A 23380-nucleotide genomic window follows, 5' to 3' on the forward strand; every position below is an offset into this window, starting at 1 on the left:
CATACATAATGGGATGCTAAACCACTAACATTATGCAAATATTTTCATTAAATTTCAGATATTCCAAAGTCAAAGCTTTCCAACAACCATAATATAGATGTTACACAAACAAGCACAGTTTTCTAAACAACATTTATGAATTCACTCTTGTTGGCAACGAAAAGGAATCCCATTTCAAAATCAGTTTTTACATAGAAGAATTATGCTTTATGTAACACTATATCTAATGTATATACTTGCATTACATTAACAATATGTTAATCAAGTCAACATTTGAATAATGAGAATAGACACAGTAAAAGACTACTCACTTGAATATTGAAAAGTAAATTATCATAACTTTTGCTAATTCAAGTTAATAGCAGAAATCAAACAACATTGTCTCTGGCAATCTTGGATAGCCTCTCCTAACTTGCATGAGATTACATGCATGATTAAGAAAAAAGGTTCTTGTGAACTTTCCATAAAATGCCAGCAGATTACACCAAGAAAGAATGTTGCAACTTGCAAGTGCATCTCCATTACACAGTTAAACTGTCATTCATTCATATCAAGGTATGCAATTTCGAATAATATCATCCGGTACGAGCAGTATATACCGGTCCGTCTGATCGGTACACGGACTGCCCGTTACCGGATGGAACGATATATATATATATATATATATATATGCCAGCAGATTACAGCAAGAAAGAATGTTGCAACTTGCAAGTGCATCTCCATTACACAATTAAACTGTCATTCATTCAGATCAAGGTATGCAATTTCGAATAATACCACCCGGTACGGACAGTATGTATCGATCCGTCAGCTGACCGATATACGAACCGCCCGTTACCGGACGGAATGATATATATATATATATATATATATATATATATATAAACGAGACGACGTCGTCCCGCCTGGGAGAAGAGAGAGGCGACGTCGTGTCGCCGATTATATATATATATATATATATATATATATATATATATATATATATATATATATATATACTGAGCAGTAGACAGTATCGTACCGTACCGAGCTAACGTCGAAACTCTAGTACGGTACGAAATTACGAACCTTATTCAGATACTTAAGAAGTATTATCATCAAAAACAATTTTATCATAGATCTATGAGGCAGACTGAATTGGATAATAGATCAAGAGCTAAAGGACCACTCCGGAAGAAGATTGGAGATAATTGGAGATCTTGAGGTCTGCTCATTCCATCATATGCTTTTTTGTCATCCCATACATATTTAGGTAGCTAATAAACTCTATAACAGGATATTGACCAATAAATATCAGTTTTGAGAACTCTTTTTCATTTATTTAGGATAATTTCAGCCCATGAGAAAAGAAACAAGAAGCATACAACCTAAATTTACCTGCATTGTTTGTAAAGTGGAAATCTGACCATTAATCCACAACATAGTAGTTGTGACATCACCTATAGGCGTCCATGCACCACCAGCATTGGCTGCTATTACAACAACAGCACCTAAAAATCTGTCACATCATGTGCTAACCATAAAATATCAATGTTGAGAAGTTGGCCTAAAAATGTTGGAGCAAAATTCAGCAGATAAATATTGCTGACAATGACTAGCACCGTGATCATAATCAAATTAAAGTACAAAAATGCTACAATGAATTGAAATAATAACGGAAACAACAAAAAGGAAACTACTTTTAACATAGGAACAACTTAATATATCATGCCCATTACTTATTACAAATGACTTAACATAAGAAACTTAATTACAAATGGTAAGTTTAAATATGAAAGTTAAGAGCAATGACTAATAATCATTATGCTATTCTGAATTAAGACCTGACAAACCACACATTAAAAATCACAAAATTTTGAATAGGATATCATAATAAAATAACAAATATAGATATCCATAATATTTTTAATATTTTATTACATACATTGGGGTAGTTGCAGGTTGTAACTGGATATCAATTTCCAACATGGCCAGCTCATGCACAGGGGACAAAAAGAGAGCATGGCTATGACAAAGGTGCAAGCAATGACCATTGTACAGCCTGAAATGTATGAAACAGGCGGTACATAGCAGTTGGGGTGTGGCCCAATACATGACCACCCCCGTTTCGAGCAGTCTGGTCAAACTCATATAAAAAAAATAAAAGAAATCCTAAAATAGTGATTAGGGCTTGCGACATCGTCCCCGGTTAGGGCTTGCAACCCCGTTTCCCCCTGTTTCCCGTGACCAGCTGCCACTTGACGTCACTGCCATTTGTCTCTCCGGTACATTCCCTCCACTTCTCCTCTTCTTCCTTCTTCTTCCTCCTCCACCACTTCCTTCTTCTTCCTTCTTCCGCTTCCTCTTCTTCCTTCTTCTTCCTCTTCCTCTTCCTCTTCCTCCGTCAAAGTTAGATCATACACTTTGATTAGGAAAATAACATCATCTTAAGAACCTCCCTTACGGTAACTATTCCTGCAACAAATCAACATAAGACTTCTGCATGACTTCTTGTTGATCTGTGCTTCATCACTTGGTTCTTCCAGGTTATAAAATTTATAGATAGGCTAAGTGTTTACTTGTCCTTCAATCCCTATAAAGCAATTGTCTGTTTTCTTAATACATATGCAAGAAATACCAGAACAAAATAATCATTGAATCTATGTAAGATGTCTGATATGATTTGACTCTTCAGTGAGAATTTAGTGCCCGTACAAATCACAAAAATAAGATTAATGTAAAAAGTAGAAGGTACATAGATCATTATGTGGAAGAAAATGAAACAGCCAAACTGCAAATATATAATACTAGGTTTAGTGTGTCCATAGAGCTTGGCCATCTACATAAACAAGAATATTGTAGGATAATATTATTGAACTAGAGGTCATACAACTCGGTCAACTTTGGAGATACTAAATTAGAGAAAACTAATTGAATCATACTTCCTGTATTCTGATGGCGGAACTAGCTTCCTTAATAAGGAAACCATAACAATTGTTGATGTCAGGTTATCAAGAACTGAACTCAGGAAGAAAGTCACAAGACCAACCTGTAATTACAACCATAATATTATCAGTATCCAGATAAATTGAATGTGTCAAAAATATATTGCATTAATTATGTCTAATATACAAATTAATGACAAATAGTTTGATTATTCTATAGGTATCCAACATTTCCTACACAAATAACAAAAGAAAAAAATAATTTGATATATTTTTGCTAGTAAAATTTCTGTGACACAGAACAAAACAATTTGACCAACGCATGTTGAGATTTGATTCATAATTATCGAGGTAGTTATCATGATCTAGTAGTTATAGGGTGGTTTCAATAACTAACTCAATCATAATCTAGTAGTTATAGGGTAGTTTCAAATTTCAATAACTACCTCAATAATGGGTAACATGGGGAGTGACTAGGTCCTATAAATAGGACCATAGTTCATGAAGCAAGGGATATAGAGAGTGTGTGTACTTGAGAATATCTTGTAAGTGTTCTTGTCAATCCTCTTGTTTTTAAATACAATACCGCTTTTCTTGAATCGAAAGGATTCTTTTATTTGCATCGTAGTATTCTGTTTTTTCCTTGCTCCTCCATCCCCAACAACACAGTCAAGACCATAAAAAACCTTTCTAACTATTCAAACCAAGGACCATTGGTATGTTTCAGTTTGAGCGTGGACTAGTACGTGGATAGATCCCATTTCAAGCAATCCAGTTCAAATTACACACACACACACATATATATACATCGAACACAATCAAGACCATGAAACACCTTTCCAACTATTCAAACTTAGGACCGTTGGATGTGTCAGTCCACATGTGGACCGATAAGTGGATGGCTCCCATTTCAAGCAGTCTAGTCCAAATCATACATACATACGTACATGCATACATACATCAAACACACATGCCACCCCCAATTAAGGCTTGCGACCCATTCCCCCATTTCTCACAACATTGCCGCTACTGCTTCCATTGGACATTGCCTGCCAATTCGCTGTTATTTATCTCTTTGATACACGCTTTCCTCTTCTTCCTTCTCCTCCTCCATCGCTATGGCTTCTTCCTTTTTCTTCCTCCTCCTTCACTCTCATCCTCTGCTGCCTCCCTTTCTTCCTTTCTCTTCCTCCTCCTTCCTTCTCTGGTTCCTCCCCCGCCCCTTTCTCTCATGTCTTTTTCTTCCTCTTTGAAACACAGTACACCGGTATTGACTAGTATGTACTGGTCTTATCATATGACTAAAATGGGTTCCGTACCCAAAACTACAATCCTTGATTCAAACAATAAATTGAATACTTCCAAACACATTTTGGCCAAGTGCATAGTTGTCTTACTAAAGATGCCTTGAAAATTAATACACATTTACCCTCAGATAGTGCTTGTATTTGTTGCAACAGTGAAGTATCACTTTAATGCTTTTTTTCTCAATCAAAGAAGACTAGAGTGGAAGATTAAATAGTTAACTATATCATTATTTCTTCTCAGGAAATACTTCTACTAGGATGATAAGGATGGCAACAAGTATTGCAAGCTCAATCGCTTTTGTCAAATTCAACATAGTTGATGCAACACCAGATCTGATTTTGTTACTATTTACAGTTACAATATGCACCAAATGACATGAAGTTCATCTGGAATATATCCAAACTTCATATATTGCAACAATGACTGCTCTGGATACAAATTTAACCATCAACTTTGCATCTATTAGGTCACTCTGAGAATGAAATCTACACAATTGGATTCCATGACCAATGTAAACTTCTTACGATCAATTTTCACCAATATAAACTCGTGTGCCCATAATTAGTATGTGCATACAACTTCGGTTGTCATCATCCACTATGCAGGTTCCCTACAAGTCTCTGGTAGTAAAGATTTGATGACATTTTTTCTTTGATCAAATTATACCAAAAACTTGGACTTAGCAAAAAAACAAATGGACCTAGGAGTAACCCATGACCATTTTCAGCATGGTAGACATCATATTTACTACAAACAGCGGGTGACTCCAGTTGCGTATATCCTGATAGAAAACTACAAAGGGAATGTAACAGCAAACATGTTTAATGGCTATTCCAGATTGTAAGATAATAATATAATATGTGGCAATGACCAAAAAAATAACACTCACCACCCAAAGGAGAATGCGAGGTTTCCGAGTAGTAATATTGTCAGTAACTAGTTTAAAGCCTTGATGTGCATCAATAATCTCCACTATTGTCATTGCACCAAGTAGGAAGAACACAATTTCACTGACTTCAGCAGATGCATGGGTTAATTCTGAAACAGCTATTTCCGTAGATGGAGCCTATGAAAGAGAAATGTAACATGTAACTTCCAAGTGCAAATTAATCATGCCAACATATATATACTAATGCTCAATGACTTTAATAGGAGTTGGTATGATATCTACAAGCTCCTCAAGTAAGAAATCAAACCATTATGCACTATTCAACACTGAAACAAAAAATGAGAGACTTTCAAAGACTAATAACTTTGAGTACATGCACAAATCATTCATAATAAAATCCAGAGGAGCATGCCATGGACAGTGCAGTACAATTGTAATTCCAAACTAAGCGAGGAAGATTTATATGCATATCTATTTTGTTTTACTCATGAATCATCGAGTATACTGCTCAATTTGGCCTTTTATACAACATTATCAACTGACCACCTGATTGTAGAAGGTCAATATATTTTGGAATTACAGTGATTGTCTAACACGTTCAACCATTGTACTATCTAAAATTGCCAAGAAAAAAAGAAGATGCAGAGTCATAATGTTCCTACAGAAGCAACTTATAATCGCTCCTACTAGGAAAAATGCCTGAGACGCCCTTGGTGTTTTCTAGGTGGAACATGATCAAATCAAGGATAGCTTGATCATAGCCATCCCAGCATTACTAGTGCAATATAGATGACCTATCTGCTCATGCTACATCTCATTCTACCTTTAGATTACCAAGGGCATCTTTGTTAGGACTCTAGCTAGGAGAGTCTAAATTAAGAGGGACATTCATATAAAACCTACCTAAGCCGACCCCTATTAAAGAAGTGAAAAGGCCGGCTAGGGTTAGGAGATTGTTTCTTAGAGAAGAATTAGGAGTTGTAAAGGAATAGAAGTCTTGAGTAGGAGTCCTATTAGGAGTTGGTTAGAAGTAAGAGTCTTGAGTAGGAGTCCTATTAGGAGTTAGGGTTTAGAAGCCCTATAAATAGCCATATATTCCTTCTCTTTTCATAAGCAATAGATGAATCTTTACTGCAGCCTTTGAGCAGCAACTTGGAGGGAGGAACCCCTATAGAGTTCCAAGGAGACCGATCCCCTAAAGAGATCAACCCCAAGTTTAGAATCTGCAAGGGTTCTAACATCTGGTATCAGAGCAGCGCTCTTGGCATCTCGCTGCCCTTCCACAACCATCCATTAACCCTCCACAGCCGCCCAAAGCAATTCCCACAATTGCTTAAAAGATCATCGCCAAATTCCGCCGTCATCTCCACCACCGCGGATCATCCTTTGATCTCCCCGTGAATTGCAACATGTTTCGGTTTCCTACCTTACTGCTACTGCAATTTAGTTATCCTTATTCGAAAATATAAAAAAAAAAATTGTTCCAAAATTACCGCATAAACTTTTCGTCGTAAAGTTTTCATCTCTACGACGAAAGATACATTGCAAAATTCCAGCCGCATAGCACAGATTGTTTGATCTTGCAACTACGTTTTTTCTATCCAAATCTCTACGAAATTTTTATGACAGCTTTGACACTTCCTAACAGCAAATTTCCCTTTAGTTTGGTCAAAAAATTCTCAATATAAACTGTTGATCTTTTACGTCTAATCTGCTATACTTGAAAATCTGTACTATAAAATTTCAGTCGCATAGCACAGCTTGTTTGATCTAGATACTACGTTTTTTCTATCCAAATTTCTACGAAATTTTTATGATAGCTTTGACACTTCCTAACAGTGGATTTTTCTTTAGTTTTGTCAAAAAATTCTTAATATAAACTACTGATCTTTTATGTCCAATCTGCTATACTTGAAAATCTGTGATGTAGAAAATTTCAACCGCATATTGTTGCCTTAACTCATCTATTTGCAATCTTTTTTTAATGAAATTTCTTATACACTTCATAGATCATCTTGGCTTCCATCTAAGATTGATCAAAGGTCTGCCATACCGAATCGTACCGCCTGGTATGGGCGGTACGTACCGGTCCGACAGGCCAACGGTACGCGGACCGCCTACAACCGGTCCGACTGTAGCAGCGCACTGTAGCACTATAGCAGTGCACAGTTTACTGTTGCAGTGCACTATTATAGTAGTAGTACAGTGCACCAGTACACTATAGCAATGCACTATAGCAGTGCTACAATGCTCGATGCACCTGGGTGTACCGCTCGGTACACCGTACCGTACCGGTACCGAGCTCAAGTCGAAATACTGGTACGATACGGTATTGCAAACCTTGGATTGATCTATTGAGGAATTCATCTCTAAAAACGATTTTGTGTTGCTGCAAATTTTTATCGTAAAATGCTGAAATTTTTTTTATAAGAATTATGCTATCGCAACTTGCACCAATTTTCTTACTGTTACTGTCGAAATTTTCTTGATTAAATTGGACATCCTTGCTATCATATAAACTGAGATATTGCTGTCAATTCCCTCCTCAAATCTCTCGAGTTTTTGGTGAAAATTTCGTCGAGAAACTACTGTTTCTTTGACGACAATTCTGCTCTTACAAGACAGCACATATTGTTGGGAAATCATGGGGGGCGACATCATATGCGCAGCGGAAGAACAAGAAAACAAAAATCCCCGATTCCCAAAAAGATGTTCGTCGTCGTGCGAAGATTGGTGCGCAAAAATCCGCAAAACACAAAACTGCGTATAGAGATTGTGTTACCTAGGGAGATCGTATATCCCTGTTTCCTTGCAGATCCTTAGGAGAGGGTGAAGGAGGTCAAGCGTCCTCCTCTCTAGCGGTGATCCACACAGCAGGGTTGCGACGACCCTCCTCAAAACTCCAGGCCTACTCTGAGGTGGAGAGGGAGAGGAGAATAGGAAAGGCAAGCAAAGACTCTAGCCTATGAGGCTGTGAATCCCTCCTATTTATAGAGATCCCGTGTCAAACCCTAATGGGTCCTTCCCTAGTGGGTATTGGATCTGCATCCAATAAGACAAGGGCTCCGTCGGATATCTCATATCAGAACCTCTACTCATCGCAATGCCTACCATATGTGTGTGACCCTCTAGGCCCAATATCGAGCTGGCCGTGAGTCATACCTGTCAGAACTCCCTCTAACTCAGTGAATTATTATCTCTGTAATAATTCACTCGACTCATCGACTACGGACGTACTAGGCCACTACGCCGTAGTCCCCAGACGATACAGGGGAATCCAATCCATTGGACCTGTCTGTCCTCAGTTACCATGTACCTATAGTCCCTCATCCATCTAATATCCCAGAGACCGTATATCGAGCATGGTGCTGTCAGACCCATACGGTTTCTACTTGAGTCTCGCTCTAATCGGATTCTCCCGGAGAACTCTTTCTCTCTCAACCCGAATGACCCTAGCCAGGGATTTGTCTGAGCAAGAACACATGGGATATTCCTCTCATGACGCCGAGAGTGGATGATCCTCTGTCGACACTCAATAGCCCTCGTAAGGTCGACTACCACTCCCAATGACCAGCTGTACTAGATCTGGGACAGCCAAACCTATAAGTCTGGTATCAAAGAGTGGAGCACTCATACAGGACATCCTTGGTGTCTCAAGTCTAAGGACCAAATACACCACTAGGACTACGGAATCGCTGTCTGACAATAAGGCATCATCAACCATCCAGCATTCCGTAAGCGGATCAATCAGTGAACTCATTCTCCAATGAGCACCTGTACTGTATCCCTAGTGTCCCTACACGAGCAGCTATGAGACCAGCTGCATCCATCATATGGACGGGTATACAGCACACCAGTCTATCCGGTTATCACGATGTCCCTCTCGAGTAACCTATGACCGGGATTATTTAGGATATGTGTTTAAAGGTGAATCGATCTCATTATCCTGATCTCATCACGATCCGATTCCCATTGCACAAATCCAAGGACATCACAATATATATATGCATTTATGCAATAGTTATAAAGTGATATACGCCAAAATATAATAAGCAAAAAGATTCTGTATCAAGTCACACGTGCCATCACTCACGTGATTGGCTTGCTGGGCACCTATGACTAGCACATATTTGCAGCAACTTCCATTGATTTCTATCAAACCTTTGCTGCCATCTATCACAGATCTAAAACTTTCATCCATAGCCCTAAAACTCCATCAAACCATACCCACAAACTGCACCCAAAACAGCCATAAAACAAGCCTAAACCGTAGCCTACATTCACCGATCCACTAACCAAGGTTCGCCGTACCGTACCGTACCGACGTTTCGACCCGAGCTCGGTACGGTACGGTACCAGTGTACCGGATGGTACATCAGGGCGTACCGAGCGGTACACCTTGGTGTACCTAACAATTTTATACAGTATATTACTGTAGCACTGTAGCAGTGCTATAGTATAATACTGTAGCACTGTAGCGGTACCGGACGGTTCGCGTATCGACAACCTGGCGGACCAGTACGTACCGCCCGGTACGGGCGGTACGCTTCGGTATGACAGACCTTGCCACCAACCCTTTCGACCATCACTTCTCTCAACCTATACATGCCTTTAACCTGACAACAAAAGAGAGATCTTAACATCACATATTTGGAGGCATATACTATGGCATCTGAGAAGGCAATCAATACTAAATTCGAAGCCTTCGAGGCGCAAATGGAGGATAAGATTCGGACGCTCTTTACCGAACTCAGATTGGGCCGACCACTAAGCCCGAAGAAATCACATCAAGGAGAGAGCTTTGCCCAATCACACCAAACCTGAAGATATGACTTCCAAGGGAGGGGAGGCTCTATGATCGACCCCAACTATCCATGCATGAGGGTGGACTTCCTTATATGGGAAGAAGGAGACCCGATTGGTTGGATCTCGCGCGTGGAGCGATATTTTCGGTACCACAAAATCACAGATGAATCTATGGTGAAAATTACGGCTATACATCTTAAAGGGGGATGCCATATAATGGTTTGACTGGTTTGAACATACTCATGGAATCCTCTCATGGCGACAATTCAAAGAAGGACTATTGATCCACTTCGGACCAACCGATTACGAGAACATTGACGGACAACTAACAAAGATCCGACAAACCTCCAACTAACTCGTGATTGGTCTCAAAAACAGCTATTGGGGACCTTCATTGAGGGCTTGAAGCCGGAGATCCAGGGAGAAGTTAAAACGCGACAACCGTACACGCTTATGGCATTCATCTCTTTCGCACGACATCAAGAGGAGCAATTGAACCATGAAGCTCGGAGGACTAGGGTCACTTCTCGACCAGCAATACTGAAGCCCTCAGCACCCCCTACTATCGACCGAGTCCTTGCACAAAAGAGGTTAACAAGAGAAGAGCTTCGGGAGCGATATGCGAAGGGGTTATGTTGGCATTGCGACGAGCCATGAAGCCGTGAGCATCACTGTAGTAAAGGGAGACTTCTTATGATTGAACCAATAGAATTTGAAGATCCAAACCTACTTCCTTTGCTTGCTGAATTTTCAGATATATTTGACGAACCGCACAACCTACATCTTACCCATCGGCATGATCATTATATAACGATTCTTCTAGGCAAACCTCCAGCAAATATCGGCTATATCAGTATCTACATCTCCAGAAGGATGAAATAGAATGGATTGTAAAAGAGATGCTCGAAACAGGAGTTATTCGATCAAGTTGCAGCCTCTACTCTTAACTGGTGCTACTTGTACGTAAGAAGGACAGAACATGACGAATATGGGTTGATTACTGAGCACTCAATGGCATAACCATCAAGGATAAATATCCTATTCCAGTAGTAGATGAATTGCTAGATGAAAGGGAGCACAAATCTTCACAAAGCTGAACCTTCGATCCCGGTATCATCAAATACGAGTGTACGAAAACTGCCTTTCGAACACACAACGGGCACTATAAATTTTTGCTTTCTTCAACAAAAGGTGAAATATCATGGGCATATCATATCAGAGGAAGGTGTGACGGTGGACCTCTCCAAAATAGAAGTAATGCAGAACTGGCCAACCCCAAAGAACATAAAATTGCTACGTGGCTTTCTCGGTTTAATAGGCTACAACCGTAAGTTTATGAAAAACTATGGAAAGATCAGTGCACCACTCACTTCTCTACTGAAAAATGATACCTTCCAATGGTCGGACAAAGCCTCCGCTGCCTTCGACATACTTAAGGCAGCCATGACGACGACGCCGGTGCCAGCACTACCAGATTTCAACCGACCCTTCATTATTGAGGCCGACGCATCTGGAGTCGGAATTGGAGCCATTCTCATGCAAGATGGTCGACCACTCGTATACACTAGCAAGGCATTGTCTCCCTCTTATCAAAATATATCAACATATGATAAGGAGATGCTCGCCATTGTGCACGCAGCAACGAGGTGGAGACCTTACTTTATTGGTCGACGATTTCAAATTAAAATCGACCATAAAAGCCTCAAGTACTTTTTGGAGCAAAAGATATCATCCCCTGAGCAACAAAAATGGGTAACAAAACTTCTTGGATTTGATTATGAAAAAACTTACAAAAAGGGGAAAGAAAATGTTGTTGCAGATGCGCTTTCGCAGCTTCCCGAGCAAACTGAATTTTCGGTCGTTTCACTTCTGACCAGCGACTTCCTTGAGGATATTAAGATGGAATGGCAAGAAGATTCGGAGACCAGTAAGATCATAAAAAAATTAGAGGAAGCACCAAGCTCCGTGGCTCATTACAATTGAGACTCAAAAAAATTACACTATAAGGGACGCATTGTGCTTATGACAAATTATACTTGCATCTTCACGAGCAGATTTTAGACAAAGTTATTCCATATACAGGATACTAAATTGAAAAGGAGTATGACATATCACCCACAAACCGACGGCCAGACGGAAGTTGTAAATAGGTGTTTAGAGATAGCCGAAAGCCACCCACCAAATATGACTACCCAAGCAGAACTCCAGACCCAGCCAAGTGCCATTATTGATCGACGGATCGTGACTCGACGACGACGACCCACTACTGAAGTGCTAATACAGTGGGCAAACCTACCAATAGAATATGTCACTTGGGAGAACTATGACGACTTGAAGATCAAATTCCTAGAATTCATGAATCGTCAACCTCGAGGACAAGGTTGATTTGAAGAGGGCGGGTCTGTTAGGACTCTAGTTAGGAGAGTCCTAATTAAGAGGGGCATTCATGTAAAACCTACCTAAGCTGACCCCTATTAAAGAAGTGAAGAGGTCGGCTAGGGTTAGGAGATTATTTCTTAGAGAAGAATTAGGAGTTATAAAGGAATAGGAGTCTTGAGTAGGAGTCCTATTAGGAGTTGGTTAGAAGTAGGAGTCTTAAGTAGAAGTCCTATTAGGAGTTAGGGTTTAGAAGCCCTATAAATAGCCATATATTCCTTCTCTTTTCCTAAGCAATAGATGAATCTTTACTGCAGCCTTTGAGCAGCAAGTTGGAGGGAGAAACCCCTATAGAGTTCCAAGGAGGTCGATCCCCTAAAGAGATCAACCCCAAGTTTAGAATCTGCAAGAGTTCTAACAATCTTGTTGCTTTTCCTAGTAGGAGAAACTTAAACACTGCTCCACTAGAAGTAAAACATCTTTAACCAGAAGAAAAAAGTATGGATGTATCAAACAAAGATAAGAGTGAACACTTGATAGACAATACTCTAGCTATGCAGAGTTTACCTGAGAGCATGTCAAAATCCTTTAATGAACTGAAAGGGGATGAGTTGATGCATGTTACTTGTTGATGTATTACTAATGTGATAAGAACTGCAATGGGTGCCAAAGTGAAAGAGTAATATTCTCAGGCACAACAAAAACAACCATAGATTAACCATGACTTGATATAGAGCGAGTTAAATAAAATTGCATCATGAACCATTGATATCTTTTTATTTATTTAATGAACTTATAACATAGAAAACATACATGAGAATCAATGACAATTCAATGAATGTATAATTAAGAAGCATGCTACATATATAACTCATCACCTCAAGTCAGTCTATTTGCACAGGCATGGGCATGAGAATCTAATGTGAACAAGTATCCAAGCGTCCAGTTCAACCAAGAGACAATAAAGAGATCCAACATATAGGAGAACAATAACTTAAGGGAAAAACAAGGTAATACTTGCATTGTATTGTAGTGACAATGTGAGATATAGAAGCCTCAAAATTGAAAGAAGATTCACTTATTATAACCGTTATATCATTTTATGTATCAGAATAGTATAATTAAGAATTATAATAATTGTTGAAATCAAAGTTCTTAATTTCGTACCGTACTGACGTTTTGAGCTTTGCTCGATACGGTACAATACGAGCGTACTGAGCGATACGCTAGGGCATATCACTCGATGTGTGTGTATATATATATATATATATATATATATATAAGAAAATGGAGGCATACGCTGCCTCGGCTGCAGGGAAATCCAGGGGCGACATCACATGCGCAGCGGAAGAACAAAAAACAAAAACCCCAAATTTTCCAAAAAGGTATTCATCATCGTACGAAGATTGGTGTGCAAAAACCCGCGAAACTTAAAACCACGCATGAGATAGTTGTGTTACCTAAGGAGATCGTATATCCCTGAATCCCTATAGATCTGTAGGTGAGGATGAAGGAGATCAAGCATCCTCCTCTCTATCGGTGATCCACATAGTAGGGTTGCGACAACGCTCCTCAAATCGTTGCCAAAAACTCCACAACTACTATCTGAGGAGAAGGGGAGAGGAGAATAGGAGGTGGAAACCAAGAAGCCTCTAGCCTATGGGTGTTTGGTTCCCTCCTATTTTTAAAGGCCCCCTCAACTTAACCCTAATGGATCCTGCCCTATTGGGTATTGGATCTCCATCCAATTACCCAAGCCTCTTAGATTAGTGGATCTTTATCCAATAATCTCTCATTGACTCTTATTAGATCTCATTCATAGGATCCAATAATTCATGAACTTATTGGATATCTAATAAGATAAGGGCTCCGGCGGATATCTCATATTCGAAAATCTACTCGTCGCAATGCCTACCATATGTGTGTGACCCTCTGGGCCCAATATCGAGTTGGCTGTGAGTCTTACCTATCAGAACTCCTTCTAGCTCAGTGAATTATTATCTTCATAATAATTCACTCAACTCATCGACTATGGACGTAATAGGCCACTACGCCGTAGCCCTCAAACGATACAGGGGAATCCAATTCATTGGACCTGTCTGTCCTCAATTACCGTGTATCTATAGTCCCTCATCCATCTAATATCCCAGAGACCGTATACCGGGCATGGTGCTATCAGACCCATACGGTTTCTACTCGAGTCTCGCTCTAATCGAATTCTCCCGGAGAACTCTTTCTCTATCAATCCGAATGATGCTGGCTAGGGATTTATCTGAGCAAAAACACATGAGATATTCCTCTCAAGACACAAAGAGTGGATAATCCTCTATCGACAATCAATAGTCCTCGTAAGGTTGGCGAGCACTCCCGATGACCGGCTATGCTAGATCTGGAACTTTCAGACCTATAAGTCTGGTATCAAAGAATGGAATACTCATACAAGACATCTTTGGTGTCTCAAGTCTAAAGACCAGGTACACCACTGGGATAACAAAACCGTTGTCTAACAATGAGGTATCATTAACCATCCAGCATTCCGTGAGCAAATCAATCAGTGAACTCATTCTCCAATAAGCACCTGCACTGTAACCTTAGTGTATCCATACGAGCAGCTATGAGACCAGTTGCCTCCATCATATAGATGGGTATACAGCACACTAGTATGTCCGGTTATCTCGATGTCCCTTTCGAGTAACCTATGACCAAGATTATTTAGGGTTTGTGTTTAAAGGTGAATCGATCTCATTATCGTGATCTCATCACGATCTGATTCTCATAGCACAAATAAATGGACATCACAATATATATATATGCAAATATGTAATAAACAATATAAAGTGATAAAATACCAAAATGTAATAAGCAAAAAGAATGTGTATCATGTCACACGTGTCATCACTCACGTGATTGGCTTGCAGGGCACCTATGACTAACAATCTCCCACTTAACCTAAAGTCAATCACCTACGTGTCTGATCCTCATCAGACCCCTATGATGCTCAAAGGCAATCTAAGATAATGGATCTACGATGTTATCTTCGGATGGAACTCTTTTGTTAGAACCCTTGCAGATTCTAAACTTGGGGTCGATCTTTTGAGGGGATCGGCCTCCTTGGAACTCTATAGGGGTTCCTCCCTCCAAGTTGCTGCTCAAAGGCTGCAGAAAAGATTCATCTATTGCTTATGAAAAGAGGAGGAATACATGCCTATTTATAGGGCTTCTAAACCCTAACTCCTAATAGGACTCCTACTTCTAACCAACTCCTAATAGGACTCCTACTCAAGACTCCTATTCCTTTACAACTCTTAATTCTTCTCTAAGAAACAACCTCCTAACCCTAGCCGGCCTCTTCACCTCTTTAATAGGGGTCGGCTTATGTAGGTTTTACATTAATGTCCCTCTCAATTAGGACTCTCCTAGTTAGAGTCCTAACAGACCCGCCCTCTTCAAATTAGCCTTGTCCTTGAGGCTGACGATTCATGAATTCTGAGAATTTGATCTTCAAGTCGTCATAGTTCTCCCAAGTGACATCTTCTGTTGGTAGGTTCGCCCACTGTATTAGCACTTCAGTAGTGAGTCGTCGTCGTCGAGTCACGATCCGTCGATCAATAATGGCACTTAGCTGGGTCTGAAGTTCTCCTTGGGTAGTCATATTTGGTGGATGGCTTTGGGCTATCTCCAAGCACCTATTTACAACTTCTGTTTGGCCATCGGTTTGTGAGTGATATGTCATACTCCTTTTCAATTTAGTGACCTGCATATGGAATAACTTTGTCCAAAATCTGCTCATGAAGATGCAAGTAGAATTTGTTACAAGCACAATGCGTCTCTTATAGTGTAATTCTTTTGAGTCCCAATTGTAATGAGCCACGGAGCTTGGTGCTTCCTCCAATTTTTTTATGATCTTACTAGTCTCCGAATCTTCCTGTCATTCCATCTTAATATCTTCTAGGAAGTTACTGGTCGGAAGTGAAATAGCCGAAAATTCAGCTTGCTCGGGTAGCTACGAAAACGCATCTGCAACAACATTCTCTTTCCGCTTTTTGTAAGTTATTTCATAATCAAATCCAAGAAGTTTTGTTACCCATTTTTGCTGCTCAAGGGATGATATCTTTTGCTCCAAAAAGTACTTGAGGCTTTTATGGTCGGTTTTAATTTGAAATCGTTGACCGATCAAGTAGGGTCTCCACCTCGTTGCTGCGTGCACAATGGCGAGCATCTCCTTATCATATGTTGACATATTTTGATGGGAGGGAGACAATGCCTTGCTAGTGTATGCGAGTGGTCGACCATCTTGCATGAGAATGGCTCCAATTCCGACTCCAGATGCGTCGACCTCGATAATGAAGGGTCGGCTGAAATCTGGTAGTGCTAGCATCGGCGTCGTCGTCATGGCTGCCTTAAGTTTGTCGAAGGCAACAAAGGCTTTGTTCGACCATTGGAAGACATCTTTTTTTAGTAAGTAAGTGGTGCACTGATCTTTCCATAGTTTTTCACGAACTTGCGATAATAGTCTATTAAACCCAGAAATCCATATAGCAATTTTATGTTCCTCGGGGTCGGCCAGTTCTACATTGCTTCTATTTTAGAGGGGTCCACCATCACACCTTCCTCTGATATGATATGCCCAAAATATTCCATCTTTTGTTGAAGAAAGCAAAAGTTCATAGTGGTCGTTGTGTGTTCGAAATGTGGTTTTCTGTATGCCTTTTCACACACTTGTATTTGATGATACCCGGATCGAATGTCTAGCTTTGTGAAGATTTATGCTCCCTTTCATCTAGCAATTCATCTACTACTGGAATAGGGTATTTATCCTTGTGGTTATGCCATTGAGAGCTCGGTAATCAATGCATATTCGCCATGTTGCGTCCTTCTTGCATACAAGTAGCACCGGTGAATAGTAGAGGTTGCAACTTGGCCAAATAACTCCGGTTTCAAGCATCTCTTTTACAATCCTTTCTATTTCATCCTTCTGGAGATGTAGATACTGATATGGCCGAATATTTGCTGGAGGTTTGCCTGGAAGAATCGTTATATAATAATCATGCCGACGGGTAAAACGTAGGTTGTGCGGTTCGTCAAATATATCTGAAAATTCAGCAAGCAAAGGAAGTTGGTTTGGATCTTCAAATTCTATTGGCTCTCCCTTAGTTTGTTATTCAAGTTGTACCAAAAAGCCGCTGCATGCTTTATGCAAAACCTTCTCCATTTGTTGTGTGCAAATCGTCGTTACGTTGCCCCTACGTTTCCCGTGCAGTATCACCTGTTTCTCCTTACTGTAAAATTTCATAATTAGTTTCATAAAATTCCAAGAAACATCACCTAATGGCGTCAACCATTTAATTCTGAGCATGGCCTCATGATCATCAAGAGGGAGGAGGAAGGAATATGCAATTATCTCTTAGTTCTGCAACAACAATTTCACTCGCGGGCACCTACGATCATACTTCAAAATCCATCTGTCGACGACCTTAACGTCAAACCTGCTACAATTCTTGATAGGTAAGGCCATTTGAACAGCAACCTTACTGTTTAGGAAGTTATTAGTGTTGCCCGTGTCGATGAGAACAGTGATCGATTGTTGTTTGAGAAGGCCTCCAACTTTCAATGTTTATGGGTTTGAGTAGCCGGCTAGTGCATGTACCGTAACTTCGGTCGGTTGTGGCTCTTCTTCTGCATATTTTTCATGTTCAAGGCTCTCTTCTGGATGTTCAATGACCTCTTCTTCTACTGGTTCAATCATAAGAAGTCTCCCTTTACTACAGCGATGCTCACGGCTCTACGGCTCATTGCAATGCCAATATAACTGTTATGACTCTAGCTAGGAGAGTCCTAATTGAGAGGGACATTCATGTAAAACTGTTAGGACTTTAGCTAGGAGAGTCCTAATTGAGAGGGACATTCTGTTAAGACTCTAGCTAGGCGAGTCCTAATTGAGAGGAACATTCTGTTAGGACTCTAGTTAGGAGAGTCCTAATTGAGAGGGACATTCATGTAGGAGGTTTTTTCTTAGAAAAGAATTAGGAGTTGTAAGGGAATAGGAGTCTTGAGTAGGAGTCCTATTAGGAGTTGGTTAGAAGTATGAGTCTTAAGTAAGAGTCCTATTAGGAGTTAGGGTTTAGAAGCCCTATAAATAGTCATGTATTCCTCCTCTTTTCTCAAGCAATAGATGAATCTTTTCTGCAGCCTTTGAGCAGCAACTTGGAGGGAGGAACCCCTATAGAGTTCCAAGGAGGCCGATCTCCTAAAGAGACCAACCCCAAGTTTAGAATCTACAAGGGTTCTAACACCTGGTATCAGAGTAGCGTTCTTGGCGTCTCGCTGCCTTTCCAAAGCCATCCATCAACCCTCCACAACCATCCAAAGCAATTCCCACAATTGCTTAAGAGATCGTCACCGAATTCCGCCATCATCTCCACCACCGCGGATCATCCTTTGATCTCCCCGTGAATTGCAACAGGTTCTGGTTTCCTACCTTACTGCTGCTGCAATTTAGTTATCCTTATTCGAAAATCAAAAAAAAAAAAAAATTTGTTCCTATATTGCTGCATAAACTTTTCGTCACAAAGTTTTCATCTCTACGACGAAAAATACATTGCAGAATTCCAGCCGCATAGCACCATCTGTTTGATCTTGCTACTGTGCTTTTTCTATCCAAATTTCTACGAAATTTTTATGACATCTTTGACACTTCCTAACAGTGGATTTCCCTTTGGTTTCATCAAAAAATTCTCAATATAAACTACTGATCTTTTATGTCCAATCTGCTGCACTTGAATTGCAGAATTCAAGCCGCATAGCACCATCTGTTTGATCTTGCTACTGTGCTTTTTCTATCCAAATTTCTACGAAATTTTTATGACATCTTTGACACTTACTAACAGTGGATTTCCCTTTGGTTTCATCGAAAAATTCTCAATATAAACTACTGATCTTTTATGTCCAATCTGCTGCACTTGAAAATCTATGCTGCAGAAAATTTCAACTGCATATCGTTGCCTTAACCCATCTATTTGCAATCTTTTTTGAATGAAATTTCTTATACACTTCATAGATAATCTTGGCTTCCATCTAAGATTGATCTATTAAGAAATTCATCTCTAAAAATGATTTTATATTGCTGCAAATTTTCATCGTAACCCGCTGAAATTTTTCGACGACAATTCTGCAATTGCAACTTGCACCAATTTCCTTACTGTTATACTGCCGAAATTTTCTTGATTAAATTAGATATCCTTGCTGTCATATAAACTGTGATTTTTCTATCAATTCCCTCCTCAATTCTCTCAAGTTTTTGGTGGAAATTACGTCGAGAAACCGTTGTTTCTTCGACGACAATTCTACTCTTACAAGACAGCACATACTTGCTGCAACTTCCACGGATTTCTGTGAAACCTTTGCTACCATCTACCACAGATCCAAAACTTTCATCCATAGCCCTAAAACTCTACCAAACCACACTCTCAAACTGCACCCAAAATAGCCACAAAACAAGCCTAAATCGTAGCCTACATCCACCGATCCATCAACCCTTTCGACCATCACTTCTCTCAACCTATACATGCCTTTAACCTGACAACAAAAGAGAGATCTTAACATCATAGATTTGGAGGCATATACTATGGCATCTAAGGAGGCAATCGATGCTAAATTCGAAGCCTTGGAGGCGCGAATGGAGGATAAGATTCGGACGCTCTTTACCAAACTCAGATTGGGCCGACTACTAAGCCCGAAAAAATCATATCATGGAGAGAGCTTTGCCCAATCGCACCAGGCCCAAAGAGATGAGTTCCAAGGGAGGGGAGGCTCTATGATCGATCCCAACTATCCACGCATAAGGGTGGACTTCCCTAGATGGGAAGAAGGAGACCCGATTGGTTGGATCTTGCACGCGGAGCGATATTTTCGGTACCACAAAACCGCGGATGCATCTATGGTGAAAATTGCAGCTATACATCTTGAAGGGGATGCTATACAGTGGTTTGACTGGTTTGAACATACTTATGGAGTCCTTTCATGGCAACAATTCCAAGAAGGACTGCTGATCCGCTTCAGACCAACCGATTACGAGAATATTGACGGACAACTAGTAAAGATCCGACAAACCTCCACCATTCAGGAGTACCAAACCAGGTTTGAAAGGTTATCTAATCAAACTCTTGATTGGTCTCAAAAACAGCTATTGAGGACCTTTATTGAGGGCTTGAAGCCGGAGATCCGAGGAGAAGTTAAAGCGCGACAACCGTACACGCTTATGGCAGCAATCTCTTTCGCACGACATCAAGAGGAGCAATTGAACCATGAAGCTCGAAGGACTAGGGTCACTCCTCAACCAGTACTATTGAAGCCCTTAGCCCCCCCTACTGTTGACCAAGTCCCTGCACCAAAAAGGTTGACAAGAGAAGAGCTTCAGGAGCGATCTGCGAAGGGGTTATGTTGGCATTGCGACGAGCCGTGGAGCCATGAGCATCGCTGTAGTAAAGGGAGACTTTTTATCATTGAACCAGTAGAAGAAGAGGTCATTGAACATCTAGAAGAGAGCATTGAACATAAAGAAGAAGATGCAGAAGAAGAGCCACAACCGACCGAAGTTACGGTACATGCACTAGCCGGCTACTCAAACCCGCAAATGATGAAAGTTGGAGGCCTTCTCAAACAACAACTGATCACTGTTTTCATCGACATGGGCAGCACTAATAATATCCAAATGGCATTACCTATCGAGAATCGTTGCAGGTTTGATGTTAAGGTCACCGACAGACGGATTTTGAAGTGTGATCATAGGTGCCCGCAGGAGAAACTATTGCTGCAGGACAAAGAGATAATTGCAGATTTCTTCCTTCTCCCTCTTGATGATGATGAGGCCATGCTCAGAATTAAATGGTTGACAACATTAGGTGATTTTTCTTGGAATTTTATGAAACTAATTATGAAATTTTACAGTAAGGAGAAACAGGTGATACTGCACAGGAAACGTGGGGGCGACGTAACGATGATTTGCACACAACAAATGAAGAAGGTTTTGCATAAAGCATGCAGTGGCTTTTTGGTACAACTTGAGCAGCAAACTAAGGGAGAGCCAACAAAATTGGAAGATCCAAATCTACTTCCTTTGCTTGCTAAATTTTCAGATATATTTGACGAACTACGCAACCTACCTCTTACCCGTCGGTATGATCATTGTATAACGATTCTTCCAAGCCAATCACCAGCAAATGCTCCGCCATATCAGTATCCACATCTCCAGAAGGATGAAATAGAAAGGATTGTAAAAGAGATGCTCAAAACAGGAGTTATTCGGCCATGTTGTAGCCCCTACTCTTCACTGGTGCTCCTCATACGAAAGAAGGATGGAATATGGCGATTATGTGTTGATTACCGAACTCTCAATGGCATAACCATCAAGGATAAATACCCTATTCCAGTAGTAGATGAGTTGCAAGATGAAAGGGAGCACAAATCTTAACAAAGCTGGACCTTCGATCCGGGTATCATCAAATACGAGTATGCGAAGAAGACATATCGAAAACCACCTTTTGAATACACAATAACCACTATGAATTTTTGCTTTCTTCAAAAGAAGGTGGAATATCTTGGGCATATCATATCAGAGGAAGGTGTGGCAGTAGACCCCTTCAAAATTGGAGCACTGCAAAATTGGCTGGCCCCGAGGAACATAAAATTGCTACATGGCTTTCTGGGTTTAACAGGCTACTACTGCAAGTTCGTGAAAAACTATGGAGAGATCAGTGCACCACTTACTTCCTTTCTGAAAAAAGATGTCTTCCAATGGTCGGACAGAGCCTCTGTTGCCTTCGACAAACTTAAGGCAGCCATGACGACGACGCCGGTGCTAACACTACCAGATTTCAACCGACCCTTCATTATTGAGGCTGGCGCATCTGGAGTCAGAATTAGAGCAATTCTCATGCAAGATGGTCGACCACTCACATACACTAGCAAGGCATTATCTCCCTCCCATCAAAATAAGTCAACATATGATAAGGAGATGCTCGTCATTGTGCGCGCAGCAACGAGGTGGAGACCCTACTTGATTGGTCGACGATTTCAAATTAAAACCGACCATAAAAGCCTCAAGTACTTTTTGGAGCGAAAGATATCATCCCCTGAGCAGCAAAACTGGGTAACAAAACTTCTTGGATTTGATTATGAAATAACTTACAAAAAGGGGAAAGAGAATATTCTTGCAGATGCGCTTTCGCAGCTACCCAAGCAAGCTGAAGTTTTGGCCATTTCACTTCCGACCAGTGACTTCCTTGAGGATATTAAGATGGAATGGCAGGAAGATTCAGAGACTAGTAAGATTATAAAAAAATTGGAGGAAGCACCAAACTCCGTAGCTCATTACAATTGGGACTCAAAAGAATTACACTATAAGAGTACTAAATTGAAAAGGAGTATGGCATATCACTCACAAACCGACGGCCAGACAGAAGTTGTAAATAGGTGCTTGGACATAGCCCAAAGCCACCCACCAAATATGACTACCCAAGGAGGACTTCAGACTCAGCCAAGTGCCATTATTGATTGACGGATTATGACTCGACGACGACGATCCACTACTGAATTGCTAATACAGTGGGCAAACCTACTAACAGAAGATGTCACTTTGGAGAACTATGATGACTTGAAGATCAAATTCCCAAAATTCATGAATCGTCAGTCTCGAGGACAAGGCTGATTTGAAGAGGGCGGGTTTGTTAGGACTCTAGCTAGGAGAGTCCTAATTGAGAGGGACATTCATGTAAAACTGTTATGACTTTAGCTAGGAGAGTCCTAATTGAGAGGGACATTCTGTTAAGACTCTAGCTAGGAGAGTCCTAATTGAGAGGGACATTCATGTAGGAGGTTTTTTCTTAGAGAAGAATTAGGAGTTGTAAGGGAATAGGAGTCTTGAGTATGAGTCCTATTAGGAGTTGGTTAGAAGTAAGAGTCTTAAGTAGGAGTCCTATTAGGAGTTAGGGTTTAGAAGCCCTATAAATAGCCATGTATTCCTCCTCTTTTCTCAAGCAATAGATGAATCTTTTCTGCAGCCTTTGAGCAGCAACTTGGA

General features: G+C 40.4%; 1 protein-coding gene across 1 annotated transcript in view; it reads right to left on the reverse strand.

The window, feature by feature from the left end:
- The window catches only part of LOC135581068 (sodium/proton antiporter 2-like), a 55588-nt gene that overhangs the window by 9602 nt on the left and 22606 nt on the right, over positions 1 to 23380 (reverse strand). Inside the window, exons 4-6 of the mRNA XM_065192265.1 lie at positions 5122 to 5298; positions 2922 to 3028; positions 1378 to 1498 (exon numbers count right to left, since the gene is read on the reverse strand). Coding sequence (XP_065048337.1) covers positions 1378 to 1498; positions 2922 to 3028; positions 5122 to 5298 — 405 coding nt within the window. The remainder of the gene's footprint in view (positions 1 to 1377; positions 1499 to 2921; positions 3029 to 5121; positions 5299 to 23380) is intronic.

The sequence above is a fragment of the Musa acuminata genome, chromosome BXJ1-7, assembly GCF_036884655.1.
Source record: "Musa acuminata AAA Group cultivar baxijiao chromosome BXJ1-7, Cavendish_Baxijiao_AAA, whole genome shotgun sequence".
Taxonomy (NCBI): domain Eukaryota; kingdom Viridiplantae; phylum Streptophyta; class Magnoliopsida; order Zingiberales; family Musaceae; genus Musa; species Musa acuminata.